General features: G+C 36.3%; 1 protein-coding gene across 1 annotated transcript in view; it reads left to right on the top strand.

Annotated features, from left to right (window-relative positions):
* The window catches only part of EAF2 (ELL associated factor 2), a 44,463-nt gene extending 28,865 nt beyond the window's left edge, over window positions 1-15,598 (top strand). The window contains exon 6 of the mRNA XM_061167048.1: window positions 15,169-15,598. Coding sequence (XP_061023031.1) covers window positions 15,169-15,215 — 47 coding nt within the window. The 3' untranslated portion in view covers window positions 15,216-15,598. The remainder of the gene's footprint in view (window positions 1-15,168) is intronic.
* Window positions 15,599-22,245: the final 6,647 nt, after the last annotated feature.

The raw sequence follows: 22,245 nt of genomic DNA, 5'->3' as shown, positions 1-22,245 counted from the left end.
CAATTAGTATGATAATCTCTAGTTGCACCTGTGTTGCTGCAAATGGCATTATTTTGTTCTTTTTCATGACTGAGTAGTATTCCATTGTAAATATGTACCACATCTTCTTTATCCATTGATCTCTTGATGGACATTTAGATTGTTTCCATGTCTTGGCAATTTTGAATAATGCTTGCTATGAACATAGGCTGCATATATCTTTTTGAATTATGGTTTTCCTCTGGATGTTGCTGGATCATATTGTAATTCAGTTTTTAGTTTTCTGAAAAACCTCCATACTAGTTTCCACAGTGGCTGCACCAACTTACAATCTTACAAGCAGTATAGTATATATTTTTCTTCTCGCCCTCTCCAGCATTTCTTATTTGTAGACCATTTAATGATGGCTGTTTAATGTGAGGTGATTTTCATTTCTCTAATAATTAGCTTTGTCTAGCATCTTTTAATGTATCTATTGGCTATTTGTATTTCTTCTTTGGAGAAATGTCTCTTTAGATCTTCTGCCCATTTTTCAGTTGGGTTATTTGGTTTGGAACATTAAGAATATTAATATATTGGAAATTAAGCCCTGTCAGTTGCATCATTTGTGAATATTTTCTCCCATTCTATATGTTGTCTTTTCATTTGGTTTATGGTTTCCTTTGCTATGCAAAAACTTGTAAGTTTGATTATATCCCTTTTGTTTATTTTTGTTTTATTTCTATTGCCTTGAAAGACTGAATATGCCTGTTCTAATAGTAAATATGTAGAATCTTACAATATAAAAACAAAAAGCAGGTATTCTTTCAAGAATATAAATGTAAAACATTTATGAAATTATTTTCTACTAGGACAAATAAACCATTTAAAAGAAATCATATTTTATTAATCACCATATGACTATAGATAATGAGAATATAAATAAATAACAAAAAATAGTTCAAAATACATGCTTAGAAACTTTGGAGCACATATCCAATGATTTACATGTTAAAAGGAAATTACAATGATATTATGAAATATTTATAATTAAGTAATATCAAAAATATCTCAGCAATTTTGGGGTGCCACCTAAAAGGTAATTATAGGGAACTTTATAGCCTCAAAATGTTCTTTTTTAAAAAAATTGAAAATAAATGAGTGAGAGTTTCACTTGAGGAACTAGAAGAACAATAGTATCTTAAAGCAGAGAAAGAAAATATTATATATTAGAATTGAAATTAGTGTAATAGGTAACAAAGAAACATTAGAAGATCAACAAGGCTAGAAGTTACTTCTTTGAAAGCTAAAAAAAGACTAACTTCTAACTAAGGCTGATGAAGAAAAAAAAAAAAAAGAAAAAAAACAATATTAGGAATGAAAAAGTGGTTAAAATTATATATTTTATTTTTTTAATAATGAGAACTTTACAAAAATTTTATCTCAGTAAATTTGGCATAAACACGAATGATTTTGGCTTCTCTGGTGGCTCAGATGGTAAAGAATCTGCCTGCAATGCAGGAGACTCTGGTTCAATACCTGGGTCAGGAAGATACCCTGGAGGAGGAAATGGCAACCCACTCCAGTATTCTTGCATGGAGAATTCCATAGACAGAGGAGCCTGGTGGGCTGCAGTCCATGGGGTTGCAAAGAGTAGAACATGACTGAGTAACTGACACACACATGGATGATTTTCTAGGAAAAAAAAATAAAATTTACCCAATCTGACTCAAAAAGGAGTGGAAAATCTGAGGAAACCATTAACAATTAATGTCTCTTTCTCCTTAACCCTATCTCCATATCCCCAAGATGCTAGAAAACTGAAGATAATTTTACAGATGAATTTTAACAAATCTTCAAAGAACAAACAATTCTACAAACTGTTTCAGAGAATAGAACACTGGGAGAAGCAGTTCAATTCTTTTATAATTCTAGGATAATCTCAATACCAAAACTGAACAAGAACAAGACAAAAAGCCTTATACACCAATTTCACTTAACATGAATGTAAAATTACTAAGTAAGATATTAAAACAAGCATGCTAAATCACAAACCAATAAAGCCCATCACAGAAATGTATGTTCAACATCTGAAATAATATCAATAATAATTTACCATATTACTAGATTATAGGAATAAAGCCATATGATCATATCAACAAATTTGAATTTGACAAAAGCCAATATTTATTAATTTTAAAACTTTTACTCAAGATTGAATGTAAGGGAATTTCCTTAATATTATAAAAGTTAATTACAAAAAGCAACACTACTGCCAATATTATACTAATAGAGACTCCAGAAACATTTTCATTAAAATCAAGAAGAAGGTAAGGAGGACTAATATCATTATGTCTAGTCAATGGCTCTTTTTTTAATATAAATTTATTTATTTTAATTGGAGGCTAATTACTTTACAATATTGTAGTGGTTTTGCCATACATTGACATGAATCTGCCACGGTTGTACATGTGTTCCCCATCCTGAACCCCCCTCCCACCTGTCTCCCCATCTCATCCCTCTGGGTCATCCAGTGCACCAGCTCCGAGCACCCTGTCTCACGCATCAAACCTGGACTGGTGATCCGTTTCACCTATGATAATATACATGTTTCAATGCCATTCTCCCAAATCATCCCACCCTCGCCTTCTCCCACAGAGTCCAAAAGACTGTTCTATACATCTGTGTCTCTTTTGCTGTCTCGCATATAGGGTTATCGTTACCATCTTTCTAAATTCCATATATATGCATTAGTATACTGTATTGGTGTTTTTCTTTCTGGCTTACTTCACTTTGTGTAATAGGCTCCAGTTTCATGCACCTCATTAGAACTGATTCAAATGTATTCTTTTTAATGGCTGAGTAATATTCCATTGTGTATATGTACCATGGCTTTCTTATCCATTTGTCTGCTGATGGACATCTAGGTTGCTTCCATGTCCTGGCTATTATAAACAGCACTGCTATGAACACTGGGGTACACATGTCTCTTTCAATTTTGGTTTCCTCGGTGTGTATGCCCAGCAGTGGGATTGCTGGGTCACATGGCAGTTCTATTTTCAGTTTTTTAAGGAATCCCCACATTGTTCTCCATCATGGCTGTACTAATTTGCATTTCCACCAACAGTGTAAGAGGGTTCCCTTTTCTCCACACCCTCTCCAGCATTTATTGCTTATAGACTTTTTGATAGCAGCCACTCTGACCAGTGTGTGATGGTACCTCGTTGTGGTTTTAATTTGCATTTCTCTGATAATGAGTGATGTTGAGCATCTTTTCATGTGTTTGTTAGCCATCTGTATGTCTTCTTTGGAGAAATGTCTGTTTAGTTCTTTGGCCCATTTTTTGATTGGGTCATTTATTTTTCTGGAATTGAGCTGCAGGAGTTGCTTGTATATTTTTGAGATTAATTCTTTATCCGTTGCTTCATTTGCTATTATTTTATCCCATTCTGAAGGCTGTCTTTTCACCTTGCTTATAGTTTCCTTTGTTGTGCAAAAGCTTTTAAGTTTCATTAGGTCCCATTTGTTTATTTTTGCTTTTATTTCTAATACTCTGGGAGGTGGATCATAAAGGATCCTGCTGTGATTTATGTCAGAGAGAGAGTTTGCCTATGTTTTCTTCTGGGAGTTTATAGTTTCTGGTCTTACATTTAGATCTTTAATCCATTTTGAGTTTATTTTTGTGTGTGGTGTTAGAAAGTGTTCTAGTTTCATTCTTTTACAAGTGGTTGACCAGCTTTCCCAGCACCACTTGTTTAAAAGATTGTCTTTTCTCCATTGTATATTCTTGCCTCCTTTATCGAAGATAAGGTTCCATAGGTGCGTGGATTTATCTCTGGGCTTTCTATTTTGTTCCATTGATCTATATTTCTCTCTTTGTGCCAGTACCATACTGTCTTGATGACTGTGGCTTTGTAGTAGAGCCTGAAGTAAGGCAGGTTGATTCCTCCAGTTCCATTCTTCTTTCTCAAGATTGCTTTGGCTATTTGAGATTTTTTGTATTTCCATACAAATTGTGAAATTATTTGTTCTAGTTCTGTGAAAAATACCATTGGTAGCTTGATCGGGATTGCATTGAATCTATAGATTGCTTTGGGTAGTATACTCATTTTCACTATATTGGTTCTTCCAATCCATGAACATGGTATATTTCTCCATCTGTTTGTGTCCTCTTTGATTTCTTTCATCAGTGTTTTATAGTTTTCTATATATAGGTCTTTTGTTTCTTTAGGTAGATATATTCCTAAGTATTTTATTCTTTTCGTTGCAATGGTGAATGGAATTGTTTCCTTAATTTCTCTTTCTGTTTTCTCATTGTTAGTGTATAGGAATGCAAGGGATTTCTGTGTGTTAATTTTATATCCTGCAACTTTACTATATTCATTGATTAGCTCTAGTAATTTTCTGGTGGAGTCTTTAGGGTTTTCTCTGTAGAGGATCATGTCATCTGCAAACAGTGAGAGTTTTACTTCTTCTTTTCCTATCTGGATTCCTTTTATTTCTTTTTCTGCTCTGATTGCTGTGGCCAAAACTTCCAAAACTATGTTGAGTAGTAGTGGTGAGAGTGGGCACCCTTGTCTTGTTCCTGACTTTAGGGGACATGCTTTCAATTTTTCACCATTGAGGATAATGTTTGCTGTGGGTTTGTCATATATGGCTTTTACTATTTTGAGGTATATTTTTTCTATTCCTGCTTTCTGGAGGATTCTTCTCATTAATGAATGTTGAATTTTGTCAAAGGCTTTCTCTGCATCTATTGAGATGATCATATGGTTTTTATTTTTCAATTTGTTAATGTGGTGTATTATGTTGATTGATTTGTGGATATTGAAGAATCCTTGCATCCTTGGGATAAATCCCACTTGGTCATGATGTATGATCTTTTTAATATGTTGTTGGATTCTGATTGCTAGAATTTTGTTAAGGATTTTTGCATCTATGTTCATCAGTGATATTGGCTTGTAGTTTTCTTTTTTTGTGGCATCTTTGTCTGGTTTTGGTATTAGGGTGATGGTGGCCTCATAGAATGAGTTTGGAAGTTTACTTTCCTCTGCAATTTTCTGGAAGAGTTTGAGTAGGATAGGTGTTAGCTCTTCTCTAAATTTTTGGTAGAATTTGGCTGTGAAGCTCTCTGGTCCTGGGCTTTGTTTGTTGGAAGATTTCTGATTACAGTTTCGATTTCCATGCTTGTGATGGGTCTGGTAAGATTTTCTATTTCTTCCTGGTTCAGTTTTGTAAAGTTATAGTTTTCTAAGAATTTGTCCATTTCTTCTAAATTGTATGTTTTATTGGCATATAGTTGCTGATAATAGTCTTTTATGATCCTTTGTATTTCTGTGTTGTCTGTTGTGATTTCTCCATTTTCATTTCTAATTTTGTTGATTTGATTCTTCTCCCTTTGTTTCTTGATGAGTCTGGCTAATGATCTGTCAATTTTATTTTTCTTCTCAAAGAACCAGCTTTTAGCTTTGTTGATTTTTGCTATGGTCTATTTTGCTTCTTTTGCATTTATTTCTGCCCTAATTTTTAAGATTTCTTTCCTCCTACTAATGCTGGGGTTCTTCATTTCTTCCTTTTCTAGCTGATTTAGGTGTAGAGTTAGGTGATTTGTTTGACTTTTTTCTTGTTTCTTGAGGTAAGCCTGTATTGCTATGGACCTTCCCCTTAGCATTGCTTTTACAGTGTCCCAAACGTTTTGGGTTGTTGTGTTTTCATTTTCATTTGTTTCTATGCATATTTTGATTTCTTCTGTGATTTGTTGGTTATTCAGCAGCATGTTGTTCAGCCTCCATATGTTGTAATTTTTAATAGTTTTTCTCCTGTAATTGACATCTAAGCTTACTGCATTATGGTCAGAAAAGATGCTTTGAATGATTTCAATTTTTTGAATTTACCAAGGCTAGATTTATGACCCAGGATGTGATCTATCCTGGAGAAGGTTCTATGTGCACTTGAGAAAAAGGTGAAATTCATTGTTTTGGGGTGAAATGTCCTATAGATATCAATTAGGTCTACCTGGTCTATTGTATCATTTAAAGTTTGTGTTTCCTTGTTAATTTTCTGTTTAGTTGATCTGTCCATAGGTGTGAGTGGGGTATTAAAGTCTCTCACTATTATTGTGTTATTGTTGATTTCCCCTTTTGTACTTGTTAGCATTTGCCTTACATATTGTGATGCTCCTATGTTGGGTGCATATATATTTATAATTGTTATATATTCTTCTTGGATTGATCCCTTGATCTTTATGTAGTGACCTTCTTTGTCTCTTTTCACATCCTTTATTTGAAAGTCTATTTTATTTGATATAAGTATTGCTACTCGTGCTTTCTTTTGGTCTCTATTTGCATGGAATATCTTTTTCTAGCTCTTCACTTTCAGTCTGTATGTGTCCCTTGTTTTGAGGTGGGTCTCTTGTAGACAACATATATAGGGGTCTTGTTTTTGTATCCATTCAGCCAGTCTTTGTCTTTTGGTTGGGGCATTCAACCCATTTACATTTAAGTTAATTATTGATAAGTATGATCCCGTTGCCATTTACTTTGTTGTTTTGGGTTCGAGTTTATACACCCTTTCCGTGTTTCTTGTCTAGAGAAGACCCTTTAGCATTTATTGGAGAGCTGGTTTGGTGGTGCTGAATTCTCTCAGCTTTTGCTTGTCTGTAAAGCTTTTGATTTCTCCTTCATATTTGAATGAGACCCTTGCTGGGTACAGTAATCTGGGTTGTAGGTTTTTCTCTTTCATCACTTTAAGTATGTCCTGCCATTCCCTTCTGGCCTGAAGGGTTTCTATTGAAAGATCAGCTCTTATCCTTATGGGAATCCCCTTGTGTGTTATTTGTTGTTTTTTCCTTGCTGCTTTTAATATTGTTCTTTGTGTTTGATCTTTGTTAATTTGATTAATATGTGTCTTGGGGTGTTTCGCCTTGGGTTTATCCTGTTTGGGACTCTCTGGGTTTCTTGGACTTGGGTGACTATTTCTGTCCCCATTTTAGGGAAGTTTTCAATTATTATCTCCTCAAGTATTTTTTCATGATCTTTCTTTTTGTCTTTTTCTCCTGGGACTCCTATGATTCGAATGTTGGGACGTTTAACATTGTCCCAGAGGTCTCTGAGGTTGTCCTCACTTCTTTTAATCCTTTTTTTTTCTTTTTTCCTCTCTGCTTCATTTATTTCTACCAGTCTATCTTCCACCTCACTTATCCTATCTTCTGTCTCCGTTATTCTGCTGTTGGTTCCCTCCAGAGTGTTTTTGATCTCATTTATTGCATTATTCATTATATATTGACTCTTTTTTATTTCTCCTAGGTCCTTGTTAAACATTTCTTGCATCTTCTCAATCCTTGTCTCCAGGCTATTTATCTGTAACTCCATTTTGTTTTCAAGATTTTTGATCATTTTCACTATCATTATTCTGAATTCTTTTTCAGGTAGATTCCCTATCTCTTCCTCTTTTGTTTGGTTTGGTGGGCATTTATCCTGTTCCTTTACCTGCTGAGTATTTCTCTGCCTTTTCATCTTGTTTATATTGCTTTGTTTGGGGTGGCTTTTCTGTATTCTGGCAATTCGTGGTTCCTCTTTATTGTGGAGGTTTATCACTGTGGGTAGGGTTGGATGGGTGGCTTATCAAGGTTTCCTGGTTAGGGAAGCTTGTGTCGGTGTTCTGGTGCATGGAACTGGATTTCTTCTCTCTGGAGCACAATGAAGTGTCCAGTAGTGAGTTTTGAGATGTCAACGGGTTTGGTGTGACTTTGGGCAGCCAATATGTTGAAGCTCAGGGCTATGTTCCTGTGTTGTTGGAGAATTTGCATGGTATGTCTTGCTCGGGACTTGTTAGCTCTTGGGTGGTGTTTGGTTTCAATGTAGGTATGGAGGCTTTTGATGAGCTCTTATCAATTAATGTTCCCTGGAGTCAGGAGTTCTCTGATGTTCTCAGGTTTTGGACTTAAGCCTCTGGCCTCTGGTTGTCAGTCTTATTCTTACAGTAGCCTCAAGACTTCTCCATCTATACAGCACCAATGATAAAATATCTAGGTTAATGATGAAAAGTTTCCCCACAATGAGGGACATCTGGAGAGGTTCACAGAGTTACATGGAGAAGAGAAGAGGGAGGAGAGAGATAGAGGTGACCCGGAAGAGAAGAGGGGAAATCAAAAGGGGAAAGAGCAAGCTAGCCAGTAATCACTTCCCTATGTGCTCTGCACAGTCTGGACCCCTCAGAGATGTTCAGGGAATTACACAGAGAAGAGAAGAGGGATGAAGGAGACAGAGGTGGCAAGGAGGAGAAAAGTGGGAATCAAAAGGAGAGAGACAGATCCAGCCAGTAATCAGTTCCCTAAGTGTTCTCCACAGTCCAGAACACACAAAGAGATTCACAGAGTTGGGTAAAGAAGAGAAGGGGCGGGGAGGAGATAGAGGTGACCTGGTGGAGAAAAAGGAGAGTCAACAGGGGGAGAGAGCAATCAAGCCAGTAATCTCACTCCCAAGTTAAAATGGGTACTGAAGATTGGGGTCTTAAAGGTACAAAATTGATAACAAATACCAAAAAGCAAAGATTAAAAATCTAGAGTAGAGGTTAGATTCTCAAAAAGACAATATTAAAAAAACAAAGTCACAAAAATTATAAAATATATATATGAAGTTTGCTTTAAAAATAGGGTTTTTTTTTTTTTGCAAGGTAATAGCAGATTATAAAAATGAAAATTAAAGGAGTAATAGAGGACTTAAAAATAAAAAAAAATTTTTTTAATTAAAAAAATGATAATAGTAAAAATATATCTAGAACTTCCTCTGGAGCTGTTGCAGACAGTGTGGGGTCATTTCATTTTCAGATAGTTCCTTGATCCGGCTTATACTTCTCAAGATCTATAGGCCCCTTCCTATGTAGTTGGTGCTAACTGCAGGGTTTTAATCTGTTGCACCTGTCACTTCCAAAGCGGTTCCCTCTGCTTTAGCTTCTTCTGTTTGCTGGTCTCTTCACTGTCCAGTTTCCACCCTGACACAAGGGGGCGATGGTGGTCACTTTTTTAGGCTCACTTGTTCAGTCTGCTGTGGGGAGGGAGGAGCACTGCAAACAAATATCACTGGCGTGTGTGGGGAGTGCGCGCAGTGTCTGAGCCGCACTGGGTTTGCTCATGGCGTGTGTGCTTTCATGGTCTACACGTCTCAGGCTCTAGGTTGCTTTGCTGGGAACTGTCTGAGGCGGGCCCTGAGTTGTGTGCACTTCCCAGGTCTAAGCCACTCAGGTTCAGGTTCTCGGGTACTCCACAAAGGCGCAGACTCGGTTGGGCCTGCATTTTGTGGCCTTCCCAGGTCCGAGCAGCTCAGGTGACCAGGTGCGTGGCGAGCGCAGTCACCTGCAGGTGTGGGGGGGGTGCATCTTATCGCCTCCCCCATCCCAGCCGCTCGATTTTCTGGGTGTACAATGGCGCCCCTTCTCAGGTGTGCGGTGTGTCTCTTCTGGGGAGCTGATCTCTGGCTGTGACCCTCCCGGTGGATGTCAACCATCCAGAATCCCAAGAAGTCTTGGTTAGCAATGAAGCCTGCTTGCAGTTTGGTAGAGGAGGCCTCTCTGGGGCCACTATTGCCCCCTTCTGGCTCTGGCTGCCCTCGCCTGCCTGTCTCAGGCTGGGGATGGGCTGTTTCGCAGCCGGCTAGCTCTGCTCAGTCCTTTGTTCTGTGAGCAGGCCTGGCAGTGTCTTAGGTTAGGGCTTTTCGTGGGATAGTTCTCTCTCTTTCTCTCTCTCTTTTTTTTCTCTCTCTCTCTCTGACTATCCCACAGTCTAGGTTGTTATCTCAAGTTAGTTCCCTCAAATTGCCCTCGGGACATTCAGGCCCAGTCCTTACCCTCGGGACATTCAGGCCTGGTCCTTACCCTAAGCAATGCAGCCTGTGCCTCTCTGTCCAGCCCCCTGCTTGCTAGTGGCAGATGCGAGCCACTGGGCCGCTTCTCCGCTGGCAGTTGCCATTAGGCATGTAATCTGTGGGGTTTAATTATTTATTTATTTTTCCTCCCGGTTATGTTGCCCTCTGAGATTCCAAGACTTGCCACAGACCCTCTGGTGAGAGTATTTCCTGGTGTTTGGAAACTTCTCTCTTTTTTAAGACTTCCTTCCTGGGATGGATCTCCGTCCCTACCTCTTTTGTCTCTTTATCTTTTGTCCTACCTCCTTTTGAAGACAATGGGCTGCCTTTCTGGGTGCCTGCTATCCTCTGCCAGCATTTAGAAGTTGTTTTGTGGAATTTGCTCAGTGTTCAAATGTTCTTTCGATGAATTTGTGGGGGAGAAAGTGGCCTCCCTGTCCTATTCCTCCACCATCTTAGGACCACCCCATGTCTATTCAGTGTTGTACTGAAGGTTCTGGAAAATACAATAAAACAAGTAAAAGAAATGAAAATAAGAATTGGAAACAGGATATAAAATCATCCTTATTTGTAGACAATATAATTGTCTACATAGAAAATCCAAAGGAATCAACAAACTGTAGAAATAATAAAAGAATTTAGAAATATTTTGGATGTAAAAATGATATAGAGAGATCAGCAGCAATTTTGTTATACCAGTAATAACAAATTGGAATTTTAAAAAATAGTGGATTTCTTTTCTTGATATAATGTATCCAAACTGTAGGTTTCCTAATAGGAGGAAATAAACCCTTTTTTACTGTTACTGTAGTCATCCCATTTCAACCTTAGCAGACTCAACACCCTTTTTCATAACATATTTTAAATCCCTTTTACTAACGTGAAATGAATTTAATAGTTTGATATCATCTAAGCACATATATCTTTGAAAATGATTAATATAATATTAAGACAAAAATTTATAGTAAGGTAATATATATTCTACTTTATTCAGGCATGGCCAGAAGACATAACGAAGTACTATATGTTTGCCCTTACTATTAATGATTATATGTGGGATTAAGAGAAGCAAGACAATATTCAACTCATGTGTTAATAATATTTCTTATTTAACTTGTTAAAATGAGTGGAAAAGTATATACATTATATTCATAGAATTGCATACACAGACACATTTTGAAGGGCTGTATTGCTGACCCAAAGACATTGAGCAGCATAGACAATCGCTGTGTTTTCAAAAACAATTTTAAAAAATCTTTGTAAGATTCTGAAAAACATAAAGTTTTCTTTCAGTTTACATGATAGTTACATCCTTGTAAATTTTGTGTGTGTATGTGTTAGTAATTCAGTCATGTCCAAATCTTTGTGACCCCATGTGAGCCCATCAGGGTTCTCTGTCTAGGACTTCTCTAGGCCAGAATTCTGGAGTGGGTTGCCATTCCCTTCTCCAGGGGATCTTCCTGACCCAGGGACTGAACCCTGGTCTCCTGCATTGTAGGCAGATTCTTTATAGTCTGAGCCACCAGGGAAGCCCTTGTAAATTTTAGAGAATTTTAAATCTATACAAAAGAATACTTTTAGTGTATAAGAATGCAATTAGTCCTGGCCTTAAAATTACAGCCAGATCTTACAAGTACATGAATATCCCACTGGACTTTCAAAAGTTTTGCAGAATATATAGCTCTTTATTGTGCATGATGGTCCTTGCATTGCAAGATATTTAAGCTTCCAAAATTCCCCTTCCACAGTATGCCACTAGCAATCTATAAAGCAATCTACAAATCACTGGGACAAGCAACCTCTCATGTACATTTCTGTAACGTCTATTAAAGGAGCAGTACTGCTCTCATTGAGAAACATTGGTTTAGGTATCAGAATGCATTTGCTATGGGTAAACTCTTTTTCCCAATTTGTAATTACCATTTTATTTGAAAACCTATTTTCTTTACTAAGCATTTCATATTCAAAGCTAATCTCATATCTACATAACTGAACATTTCAACTAACAGCATTGTTAATACTGTGCTTATAACTTCCATAGAATGAAGTCTATTAAGAAAAGTGGAACTCAGGACATTTGAGTTTCTGTCACTTGAGAATCTCATTGTACCGATATCACATAAAGTTGAACATTCTTATGCCATACAATAGTTGTATAATAAGTAGAAACTTGAGCTTGAAAATGACAAAATGGTCCTGTAAGATCTTTAGCAGTTTTCCTTATCAAATCATGTAATTAGTTCTGGAGTTCATGCAATGGGCTAAGTTGTCATACAACAAGTTATATATAGCCTAAAAACTATTCCTATTAAATCGGATATTAACTTCAAAATATATCAGCTTTTGTTGATTGTGGAGTAGTTTAAAAATAGAAAAAAATTTTAACCATTTTATTTTATTTTTAATTTTTAACCATTTTAATTTCCTACCCCAAAGATTTACCCAATCCTATAGCTCCAAATAAACCCCCTATAATCAATGACTCCCAGATAGTTTTCAGGTCTAGCCTCTACCTTGAGCTTCAGATTTATATATACAATTGTATATACCATATATACTTGAATATTTATTAGGTATTTCAAATGTACATTTTAAAAATTCAACTTGTGATTTTTCTTACACAGTCTTGTAATCTGCTGCTTCTCATCTCAGTATATGATACTACAATTTATCCATTTGGTAAGACCAGAAGACTTAGGGGTCATTCTTCACTTTTCTCTTTCTCTTATGCACTAAGTCTAATACTGTTGATAGTCCTGTAAGCTCTATCTTCAGAGCAAATTATAAATCTGACCACTGATCACCACCTTCACCTGAATCGCCTGAGTCTAAGCCAATATTATTTCTTCTTTCCCAGTTTTCTTGAGATGTAATTGACATACAGCACTGTATAATTTTAAAGTGTACAACTGTTTGACTACATACATCCTGATATGATTACCACAATAGGTTTAGTGAATATCCATCATCTCATATAGATAAAACATCAAAGAAATAGGAAAAAACTTTTTTTCCTTGTGATGAGAACTCTTAGGATTTACTCTCTTAGCAGTTTTCTTTTATAACACACAATAGTGTTAATTATTTTTATCATGTTATGCATCCCTAGTATTTATCTTATAGCTGGAAGTTTGTACCTTTTGATTGCCTTTTAGCTAATTCCCTCATCCTCCACCCCCTACCTTCAGTAGCCACAAACCTGATTTTTTTCTATGAGTTTCAATATATTTATTAAATATATATGTATTAAATATATATATTTAAATGTGATCACAATGAAAAGTCTAGTTGTCATCCATCACCATAGAAAGATGTTAACATAGTTGTTGACTATATTCTTCCTACTGTAAATTTCATACTCGTAACATATATTTTATAACTAAAAGTTTGTACAACTTAATCTCCTTCACCTATTTCTCTCCTCACACTACCTACCTCCACTTTGGCACCTGTTTGTTTTCAGTATTTGTCACTCTGTTTCTCTGTATATTTGTTCATTTGTTTTGTTCTTTAGATTCTACATATAAGTGAAATCATACAGTATTTGTCTTTCTCAAAGACAATATTATATCTTACACGAGAAACTGCATAGACTCATAACTAACTGTCTTCCCTGATTCCATATTATTTCCACACTATTATAGTCTATTCACTGATATACAGTGTTTAAGTCAGTTGCCTTTTTAAAATTTTCTAATGAATTGAAAGTGAACGTCACTTAGTCATGTCCAACTCTTTGAGACCCCATGGGACTATACAGTTCATGGAATTCTTCAGGCCAAAATACTGGAGTGGGTAGCCTTTTCCTTCTCCAGGGTATCTTCCCAACTCAGGGCTTGAACCCAGGTCTCCCTCTTCACAGGCAGATTCTTTACCAGCTGAGCCACCAGGGAAACCCAAGAATACTGGAGTGGGTAGCTTATCCCTTCTCCAGCATATCTTCCCAACCCAGGACGAACCGGAGTCTCCTGCATTGTAGGAGGATTCACCACCAGATGAGCTCCGATGAATTGAGTTCCCATTATATTTCAAACAAAATTCAAAGGTTTTACCATGACCTACACACTCTTTGTTGTTAAGTCACTAAGTCGTTTCTAACTCTTTTGCGGCCCCATGAACTGTAGTCCACAAGACCCCTCTATCCACGGGATTTCCCAGCAAGAATGCTGGAGTGAGTTACCATTCCTTCTCCAGACCTACTCACTGTGGTCTTCTGGATATCTTTATGATCTATTTCCTAACATTCTTTCCCTCATTCATTCTAGTCTAGCCACAGTGGTATTCTTGCTGTCTGAGAACACAAAAAGCATGCTTCCGCCTTGGGGCATTTATACTTGCTTTTTCCTGATCCTGGACAGTTTCCTCCATACTCATGTATTTTCATGCGTCTCTCCCTACATTTGGATCTCTGTTCTAATGTCCCACCCTGAGGAGGCTTTCCTAACTCCCCCATCTAAAATATTACCTCCCACCCTCTCCCCATACCCATCTAAATTATGTAATATTTATCTCTACTTAGGATAAATATCACATTATATATTTGTTTATTGTTTGTCTCCCCCACTGGAATATAAGTTCCATGCTGTAAGCATGTGGATGAATTACGAAAGACTCAGTGATGAGTTACTCTTCACATATATTACTTAATGACTGACTGAATTTTAAATAAACAATTATACAACTCTTTTACACCCTTCAAAATAGTCTGATCTTCTAAACCAATGGTCCCCAACTTTTTTGGCACTAGGGACCAGTTTTGTGGAAGATAGTTTTTCCACAGTCAGTGGCAGGGGTGGGGGGAATGGTTTGGGATGATTCAAGCACAGCACATTAGAGTTATTTTGCCACCACTGATCTGACAGGAGGCAGAACTCAGGAGGTAATGTGAAGATGGGGAGTGGCTGCAGAAATAAAGCTTCACTCACTCCCTCACCCGCCACTCACCTCCTGCTGTGTGGCGGGCCATGGCCAGCTCTTAACGGGCCATGGACCAGAACCTGTTCTTGGCCCTGGGGGTTGGGGACCCCTATGCTAAACTACATTTTCTCATTTCCTCATTTAATTAAGTCAGTGGTATAAAAGAAGGGTTATGTTGGTATGTGAAAGAAGACTAAAATAGACACCAAGTGATACTAAAACTGCTGAAGATTAATGGTTTGTCTTTTCTTTACAGGCATTATTAATTAGTTACTACTGATGTGACAAATAATCAGACTGCTTATTCTATAATTTAAGAACGTAACGCTGACTAAACAGGATCACCTCGGGGTTATATATTGCAAAATATCTGTTATCAAAAACATTACAATATTAAATATTTAATTACTAGAGTTTTGCTTTTTTATTTTAGGAAATGATTTGCAGCTGAGTGAATCAGGAAGTGACAGTGATGACTGAAGAAATATTCAGCTATAAGTATAAAATTTGCAAGATGTGATAATTTATTTTATCTCAGGAATAAAAATTTCTAAGACTGAGGAAAATATATTCTAACTTTGATAATAAATTTAATCTAATTCAGAATTTTCAGTTGATTTACATTTGTTACCTTTTATGGGTACCAGCATTTTCATGTGTTTTTATTTAATCTTAACAAAACTCTTATGAAGTTTTACAGATGAGAAAACAAATTCAGTTTAAGTTACTTGTCCACGTATTGTTAGTTAACCAGTGGCAGATCAGGTGTTCTAAAGTTCAAGTTCAGTGTTCTGTTTTACCACACTCCTGTATTCAATTGTGAAATGTCAAAACTTGATATATAATAAATGTCCTGGTTTTAATTATGTCTCTGAGTCTTTCTGATATTCCTTAAATTTTGGTTGAAACTTAAGCTAAAATTGAGGGTAAAGATGAAGCTAAGTAATTGTTTTAATGAAACACTTGTTCTGTTATCTCTCACATATTTTATCACGTTCTTTTATCTCTTTGATATTGTTTAATCCTTTTATTTTGCTTTTGAGATAAAAATAAGCAGTTGTGTTCATGAGATAAATAATTAATCTTTATACCTGTAACATTTTTGAATTTGAGGGAAATAAACACCAGATTGAGAGTCACTAATGAACAGCAAGTTTCTTTATTTAATTAATAAAGTTTATTTTTAAGAACAGTTTTAGTTTCACAGCAAAATTAAGCAGAAAGTACAGAGATTTCTCATATACTTCCTCTTCCCATACATGCATAATCTTCCCTGCTATGAACATGGCTTGGTATGCACCTAAGTTTGCTCCATGTCTTGTTCATTTCTTTTTAGTGTAAATAATATTACATTATGTGGATATAATATTATGTATCCACTAACTTACTGAAGGAATCTTGGTTACTTCCAAGTTTTGGAAATTATGAAAAAAAATTTTATTAAACATTACCTCTTAAGTTTTCTAGCTATATACATACACATATATATAAATATATGTATATATAAATATACATATATAAGTATATGTATATAAACATACATATATATATACACACACACATATAGATGTCAGGCGAGTGTATTCTCCTTGGTTCTGTCTTGTCTCAACAAAAATTTGAAGCGAAGGACATTAAAGCCCTTGGCGCATCACAGCTCTCAGACAGACCATGTTTTAGATCTCGGGTCTTGGACAGACCGTGTTATAGCTCTCAGGTCTTGAACAGACCATGTTATAGCTCTTAGACAGATCAGTGTTAACAGCTCTGTGTTACAGCTCAATTTTACTTAGAAAATAGCAGAAAAATACATCCTTGAGGCATGAGGGCATGCCAACCCAAAGACACGAAGAGAAGAGAGAGGGGGCGAGAGAGAGAGAGAGAGAAAGAGAGAAGGAGCACACGCGTGGAAGAGGAGAGAGAGAGGCCCCCGGCCCTTTGACTCCTCTTTTTATATGTTTTTTTCCTACCCCCTGGGCCTGCCCTCTGTAAATTGGGCTAGCCAGGAGGGCTGTTTGTTCTACTTGAGGTCCTCACTCTGGCCCTCGGACCTTCCTTTGTTTTATTTTCACTGGTTTTTCCCTTCCTTGTCTTTTAGCCACTGTCATTCTAGACTCCATAACTAATTTCTTCCCCCTTTTATTATTTCCCATATAAATGAAATATGTTCTTAAAAATCATTTTGATGGATATTGAATACATAGCATATCATTCTCTATACCCCACTTATTTAAATATGAGTAGCTTAGAGAGGGATGAGATAATATCTTCTTTGCTTCAGTTATCTCTTTATTTGATGCAGTTTCAGACATTAAAATGTAGGGAGCTGTGGATAAGACAAGTTCCCAGATATGACATTCTCTGCCAGAACCATCTTCACATGATTCTAAGCACATACCTTTTTTCTCCCAGCTTTATAGAGAAATAATTGACATATAACATTGTATAAGTTTAAGCTGTATAGTGTGATGATTTGATATGTGTCTATATGAAATGATTATTAAAATAAGGTTAGTTAACACAACCTCATATTCTTTTAGTTTGACCTTTCTGAATGGTTTGATGAAACTGATAATAAAAGTAGTGAAAGTAAGTTGGCTACAAAGGAATAAAAATCAGTGGGCTTTGAATGATTCCATAACACTACACTGAATCTCTAAAGTTAGTAAAGCTGCATCTGTACAAGGATATGAGTGTGACCTATGAATTACATATTCATCAAGTATTATCATCCATAGTTTGGTAAGAAGGCACTCCTAGACATGCCAGAATTCAGTAATTATATCATTTACATACCACTGATGTAATAATTAGATTAATAATTTCCAATGTGTTGAGATGAATCAAAATTAGCAACTCAAGAATGGAAAAAAATATTATAAAAATATATTCTAAAAGGTTGAGAGCTTCTTCAAAGGGACTGACAAAATTCATAGTTCAGTTCAGTCGCTCAGTTGTGTCCGACTCTTTGCGACCCCATGAACCGCAGCACACCAGGCCTCCTTTTCCATTACCAACTGCCGGAGTCTCTAAAACCCATGTCCATTGAGTCGGTGATGCCATCCAACCATCTCATCCTCTGTCATCCCCTTCTCCTCCTGCCCTCAATCTTTCCCAGCATTAGGGTCTTTTCCAATGAGTCAGCTCTTCACATCAGGTGGCCAAAGTACTGGAGTTTCAGCTTCAGCATCAGTCCTTCCAATGAACACCCAGGACTGATCTCCTTTTGGATGGACTGGTTGGATCTCCTTGCAGTCCAGGGGACTCTCAAGAGTCTTCTCCAACATCACAGTTCAAAAGCATCAATTCTTCGGCACTCAGCTTTCTTTATAGTCCAACTCTCACATCCATACATGACCACTGGAAAAACCATAGCCTTGACTAGATGGACCTTTGTTTACAAAGTAATGTCTCTGCTTTTTTAATACGCTGTCTAGGTTGGTCATAACTTTCTTTCCAAGGAGTAAGCGTCTCTTTTTTTCCCATTTATTTTTATTAGTTGGAGGCTAATTACTTTACAATATTGTAGTGGTTTTTGTCATACATTGACATGAATCAGCCATGGATTTACATGTATTCCCCATCCTGATCCCCCCTCCCACCTCCCTCTCCACCCGATTCCTCTGGGTCTTCCCAGTGCACCAGGAGAGTAAGCGTCTTTTAATTTCATGGTTGCAATCACCATCTGCAGTGATTTTGGAGCCCAGAAAAATAAAGTCAGCCACTGTTTCCACTGTTTCCCCATCTATTTGCCATGAAGTGATGGGACCAGATGCCATGATCTTAGTTTTCTGAATGTTGAGCTCTAAGCCAACTTTTTCACTCTCCTCTTTCACTTTCATCAAGAGGCTCTTTAGTTCTTCACTTTCTGCCATAAGGGTGGTATCATCTGCATATCTGAGGTTACTGATATTTCTCCCTGCAATCTTGATTCCAGCTTGTGCTTCCTCCAGCCCAGCATTTCTCATGATGTACTCTGCATATAAGTTAAATAAGCAGGGTGACAATATACAGCCTTGATGTACTCCTTTTCCTATTTGGAACCAGTCTGTTGTTCCATGTCCAGTTCTAACTGTTGCTTCCTGACCTGCATACAGGTTTCTCAAGAGGCAGGTCAGGTGGTCTGGTATTCCCATCTCTTTCAGAATTTTCCACAGTTTATTGTGATCCACACAGTCAAAGGCTTTGGTATAGTCAATAAAGCAGAAATAGATGTTTTTCTGGAACTCTCTTGCTTTTTCGATGATCCAGCAGACGTTGGCAATTTGATCTCTGGTTCCTCTGCCTTTTCTAAAACCAGCATAAACATCTGGAAGTTCACTGTTCACATATTAACTGAAGCCTGGCTTGGAGAATTTTGAGCATTACTTTACTAGCGTGTGAGATGAGTGCAATTGTGCAGTAGTTTGAGCATTCTTTGGCATTGCTTTTCTTTGAGATTGGAATGAAAACTGACCTTTTCCAGTCCTGTGGCCACTGCTGAGTTTTCCAAATTTGCTGACATCTTGAGTGCAGCACTTTCACAGCATCATCTTTTAGGATTTGAAATAGCTCAACTGGAATTCCATCACCTCATCATCAATTCATAGTAGTAGTATAATATATAATGTATGTAATGTATTATATAGATTATAAGTAAGTAAATATTTATTAAATATATATATATAATCTTATCTGGGTGGTGGTTGTGTGAGTTACACATATGTAGAAAATACTACAGTCTTACACTTAAGATTTGTGCCTTTTAAGTTATATTTTAAAAGTCAACAAACAAAATCAATAAAAAACTATTAGCAACATAGAGGGTGGAAGAGAATTAATATAAATGATATAAAAGTAGATCTTACAAGTTTACAAGAAGAGGACAAACAACTCAATAGAAAACAGGAAATGAATTGGCAGTTCTAAAAATTATAAAACACTTTTTGTCACAGAAATGTTACTTCCAGAAATTCGTTCTACAGATACATTTGACTAATTTGCAAGGTTATTACTGAATTATTATTTATATTGCAAAAGACTTACAATCTGAATATAAGTCTTTTGTTATTGATTTTTGAAGTGATTTATGTAGTTTGGACACAAATCCTTTGCCAATATATGTAGTATGGCTGTCTTCTATCAATTTGTGAGTTGTCTTTTTACTCTTAATGGTATCTTTTGGTGAACAAAAGTTATTAATTTTTGGTAATTAATTATGGTAATGCTATACCATATGTTAATTGCTTATGGTTGCTATATGTCTTATTTTTAAAAATCTTAGCTTAAAAAATGAAATCTTGGCTTAATCAGTCATAAAGATATTCTCCCACATTTTCCTCTAAAAGCTATATTTTTTAAACTTTAACAGATCTGTAATCTATGTAGAATTAATCTAATCTCTCTATATGACCAACCTAGGCAATGTATTAAAAAGCAGACATTATTTTGCTGACCAAGGTCCATCTAGTCAAAGCTATGGTTTTTCCAGTAGTCACATATGTGAGAGTTGGACCATAAGGAATGCTGAGCACTGAAGAATTGATGCTTTTGAACTGTGGTGTTGGAGAAGACTCTTGAGTCCCTTGGACTGAAAGGAGATCCAATCAGTCAGTCCTAGAGGAGATCAGTCCTGAATGTTCGTTGGAAGGACTGATGCTGAAGTTGAAGCTCCAATACTGTGGCCACCTGATACAAAGAATTGACTCATTTGAAAAGACCCTAATGCTGGGAAAGATTGAACACAGGCCGATAAGGGGATGACAGAGAATGACATTCTCTGTCGGGTCGGCATCACCAACTCGATGGACATGAGTCTGAGCAAGCTCTGGGAGTTGATGATGGACAGGGAAAACTGGCGTGCTATAGTCCATGGGGGTCACAAATAGCTGGACATGGCTGAGTGACCAAATTGAACTGAATATTAATGTAATCTATATTTTATAGTCTTTTATGGTTTTTATGCATGATGTAAGATAAAGTTAAACACTTTTTTCCATATGAGTATCCAGATGGTATTTTTTTTAATTGAAAACAGTCATTTGTCCCATTGCACTGCCGTGTCTTATTTGGCCTAAATAATGCCAAAGTATGTGTGTGGGTCTTTTTCTGAACTCTGTTCTGTTGCATTGGTTGCCTTATCTATCTTTGTGTCATTTCCACTCTTTTATAATTACTATAGCTTTAAAATAGATCTCCTACTGGGTAGTGCAAATCCTCCATTATTGTTCTTCAAGATTGCCTTTCCTGTTCTTAGATTTCTGCATCTCCATATGAATTTAAAATATCAACCTGTAATTTTCTACATTCACAAAACCTGTTGGATTTTTTTGTTGCAACTATAGATTGATTTGGGGATTGCTGACATCTTACTGAGTCTTCCAAATCATGAGCATGATATGTCTCTCCATTTATTTAGATCTTTAATCTCTTTCTATAATGTTTTAGAGTGTTTAATACTGATGTCTTTTTTAACTTATTTTTTAATTGTAGCATGTATTCATGTCTTAAACATCTTTTAATAGATTTATTCCTAGGTATGTTTTATGCTATTAGAGTTGGTATAATTTTTAAATTACCTTTTCTATTTGTTTTTGCTGATATTTAAATACAATCTTTTTATGTGATGATTTTGTATTCATAGTTTGCTAAACACATCCTCTTTTAATTTCATATTTGCTTCTTCTCTCTGACTATATAAGTATCTATCATTTGAGACTTTCAGCCTCCTTTCTGTACATGACTGTAAAATATCACTCTCTCCTGTCATAATCATTGAGTCACAAATATTTTTACTCTTATATCTTAGGCTATTTTTCTCTATTATTCTTTTTTATCTCTGAAGAGTTTATACTCATTTCTGTTCATGAATTGCTTTTTTCTTTGATTTTTTTTTCCCTTTTGTCCTTCTGATTTCAACTTAGCAAAAATGATGCTGTATAAGAAGCATCTTGGTAAAATCGAAAAGGCTCTAGAATAGGTCTTAGAGTCTGGGATTCTAGTCTGAGCTCGTCTATAATATTCTTCAGGCTAGATTAGCAGAGGGATTTCAAACCAGTGTTCACCAAATCCCTAATATAAGAATTACCAGAGATGCTTGTTAAAAATACAAGTTCTTAGCTACCCCTTTAGATCTGTGTGTGTGTGTGTGTGTGTGTGTGTATCACCCTGGAAATTTATATATTGGTACATAAGTACATGTACAAATATAAATATATATAAATATCCCTAAGTGATTTTTATTATCAGGGAAGTTTAGTTTACATATGACAAGATTAGGATTCCTTCCGTCTCTGATATTATTTGATTCTATGACTGCTTAGCATTGTATTACCATAATCAATGAAAAATTTCACCTAAGCAAACAAGTATCAGAGAACCAATGCCAATATGCTAAAGTTTGGTATTTAGGGCACCTATGAGCACGAATGAGTTGGTGCCTTGCATACAGGTGCTATTCCATCTGCTCTGCTATACCAAATGCTATTTCAGAGGTACAAGGCCAGAGCAGGAGGAGCCATCGATATAATTAGAT

The sequence above is a fragment of the Dama dama genome, chromosome 19 (assembly GCF_033118175.1).
Source record: "Dama dama isolate Ldn47 chromosome 19, ASM3311817v1, whole genome shotgun sequence".
Lineage (NCBI taxonomy): Eukaryota > Metazoa > Chordata > Mammalia > Artiodactyla > Cervidae > Dama > Dama dama.
This window is presented reverse-complemented; position numbering and strand designations above follow the sequence as displayed.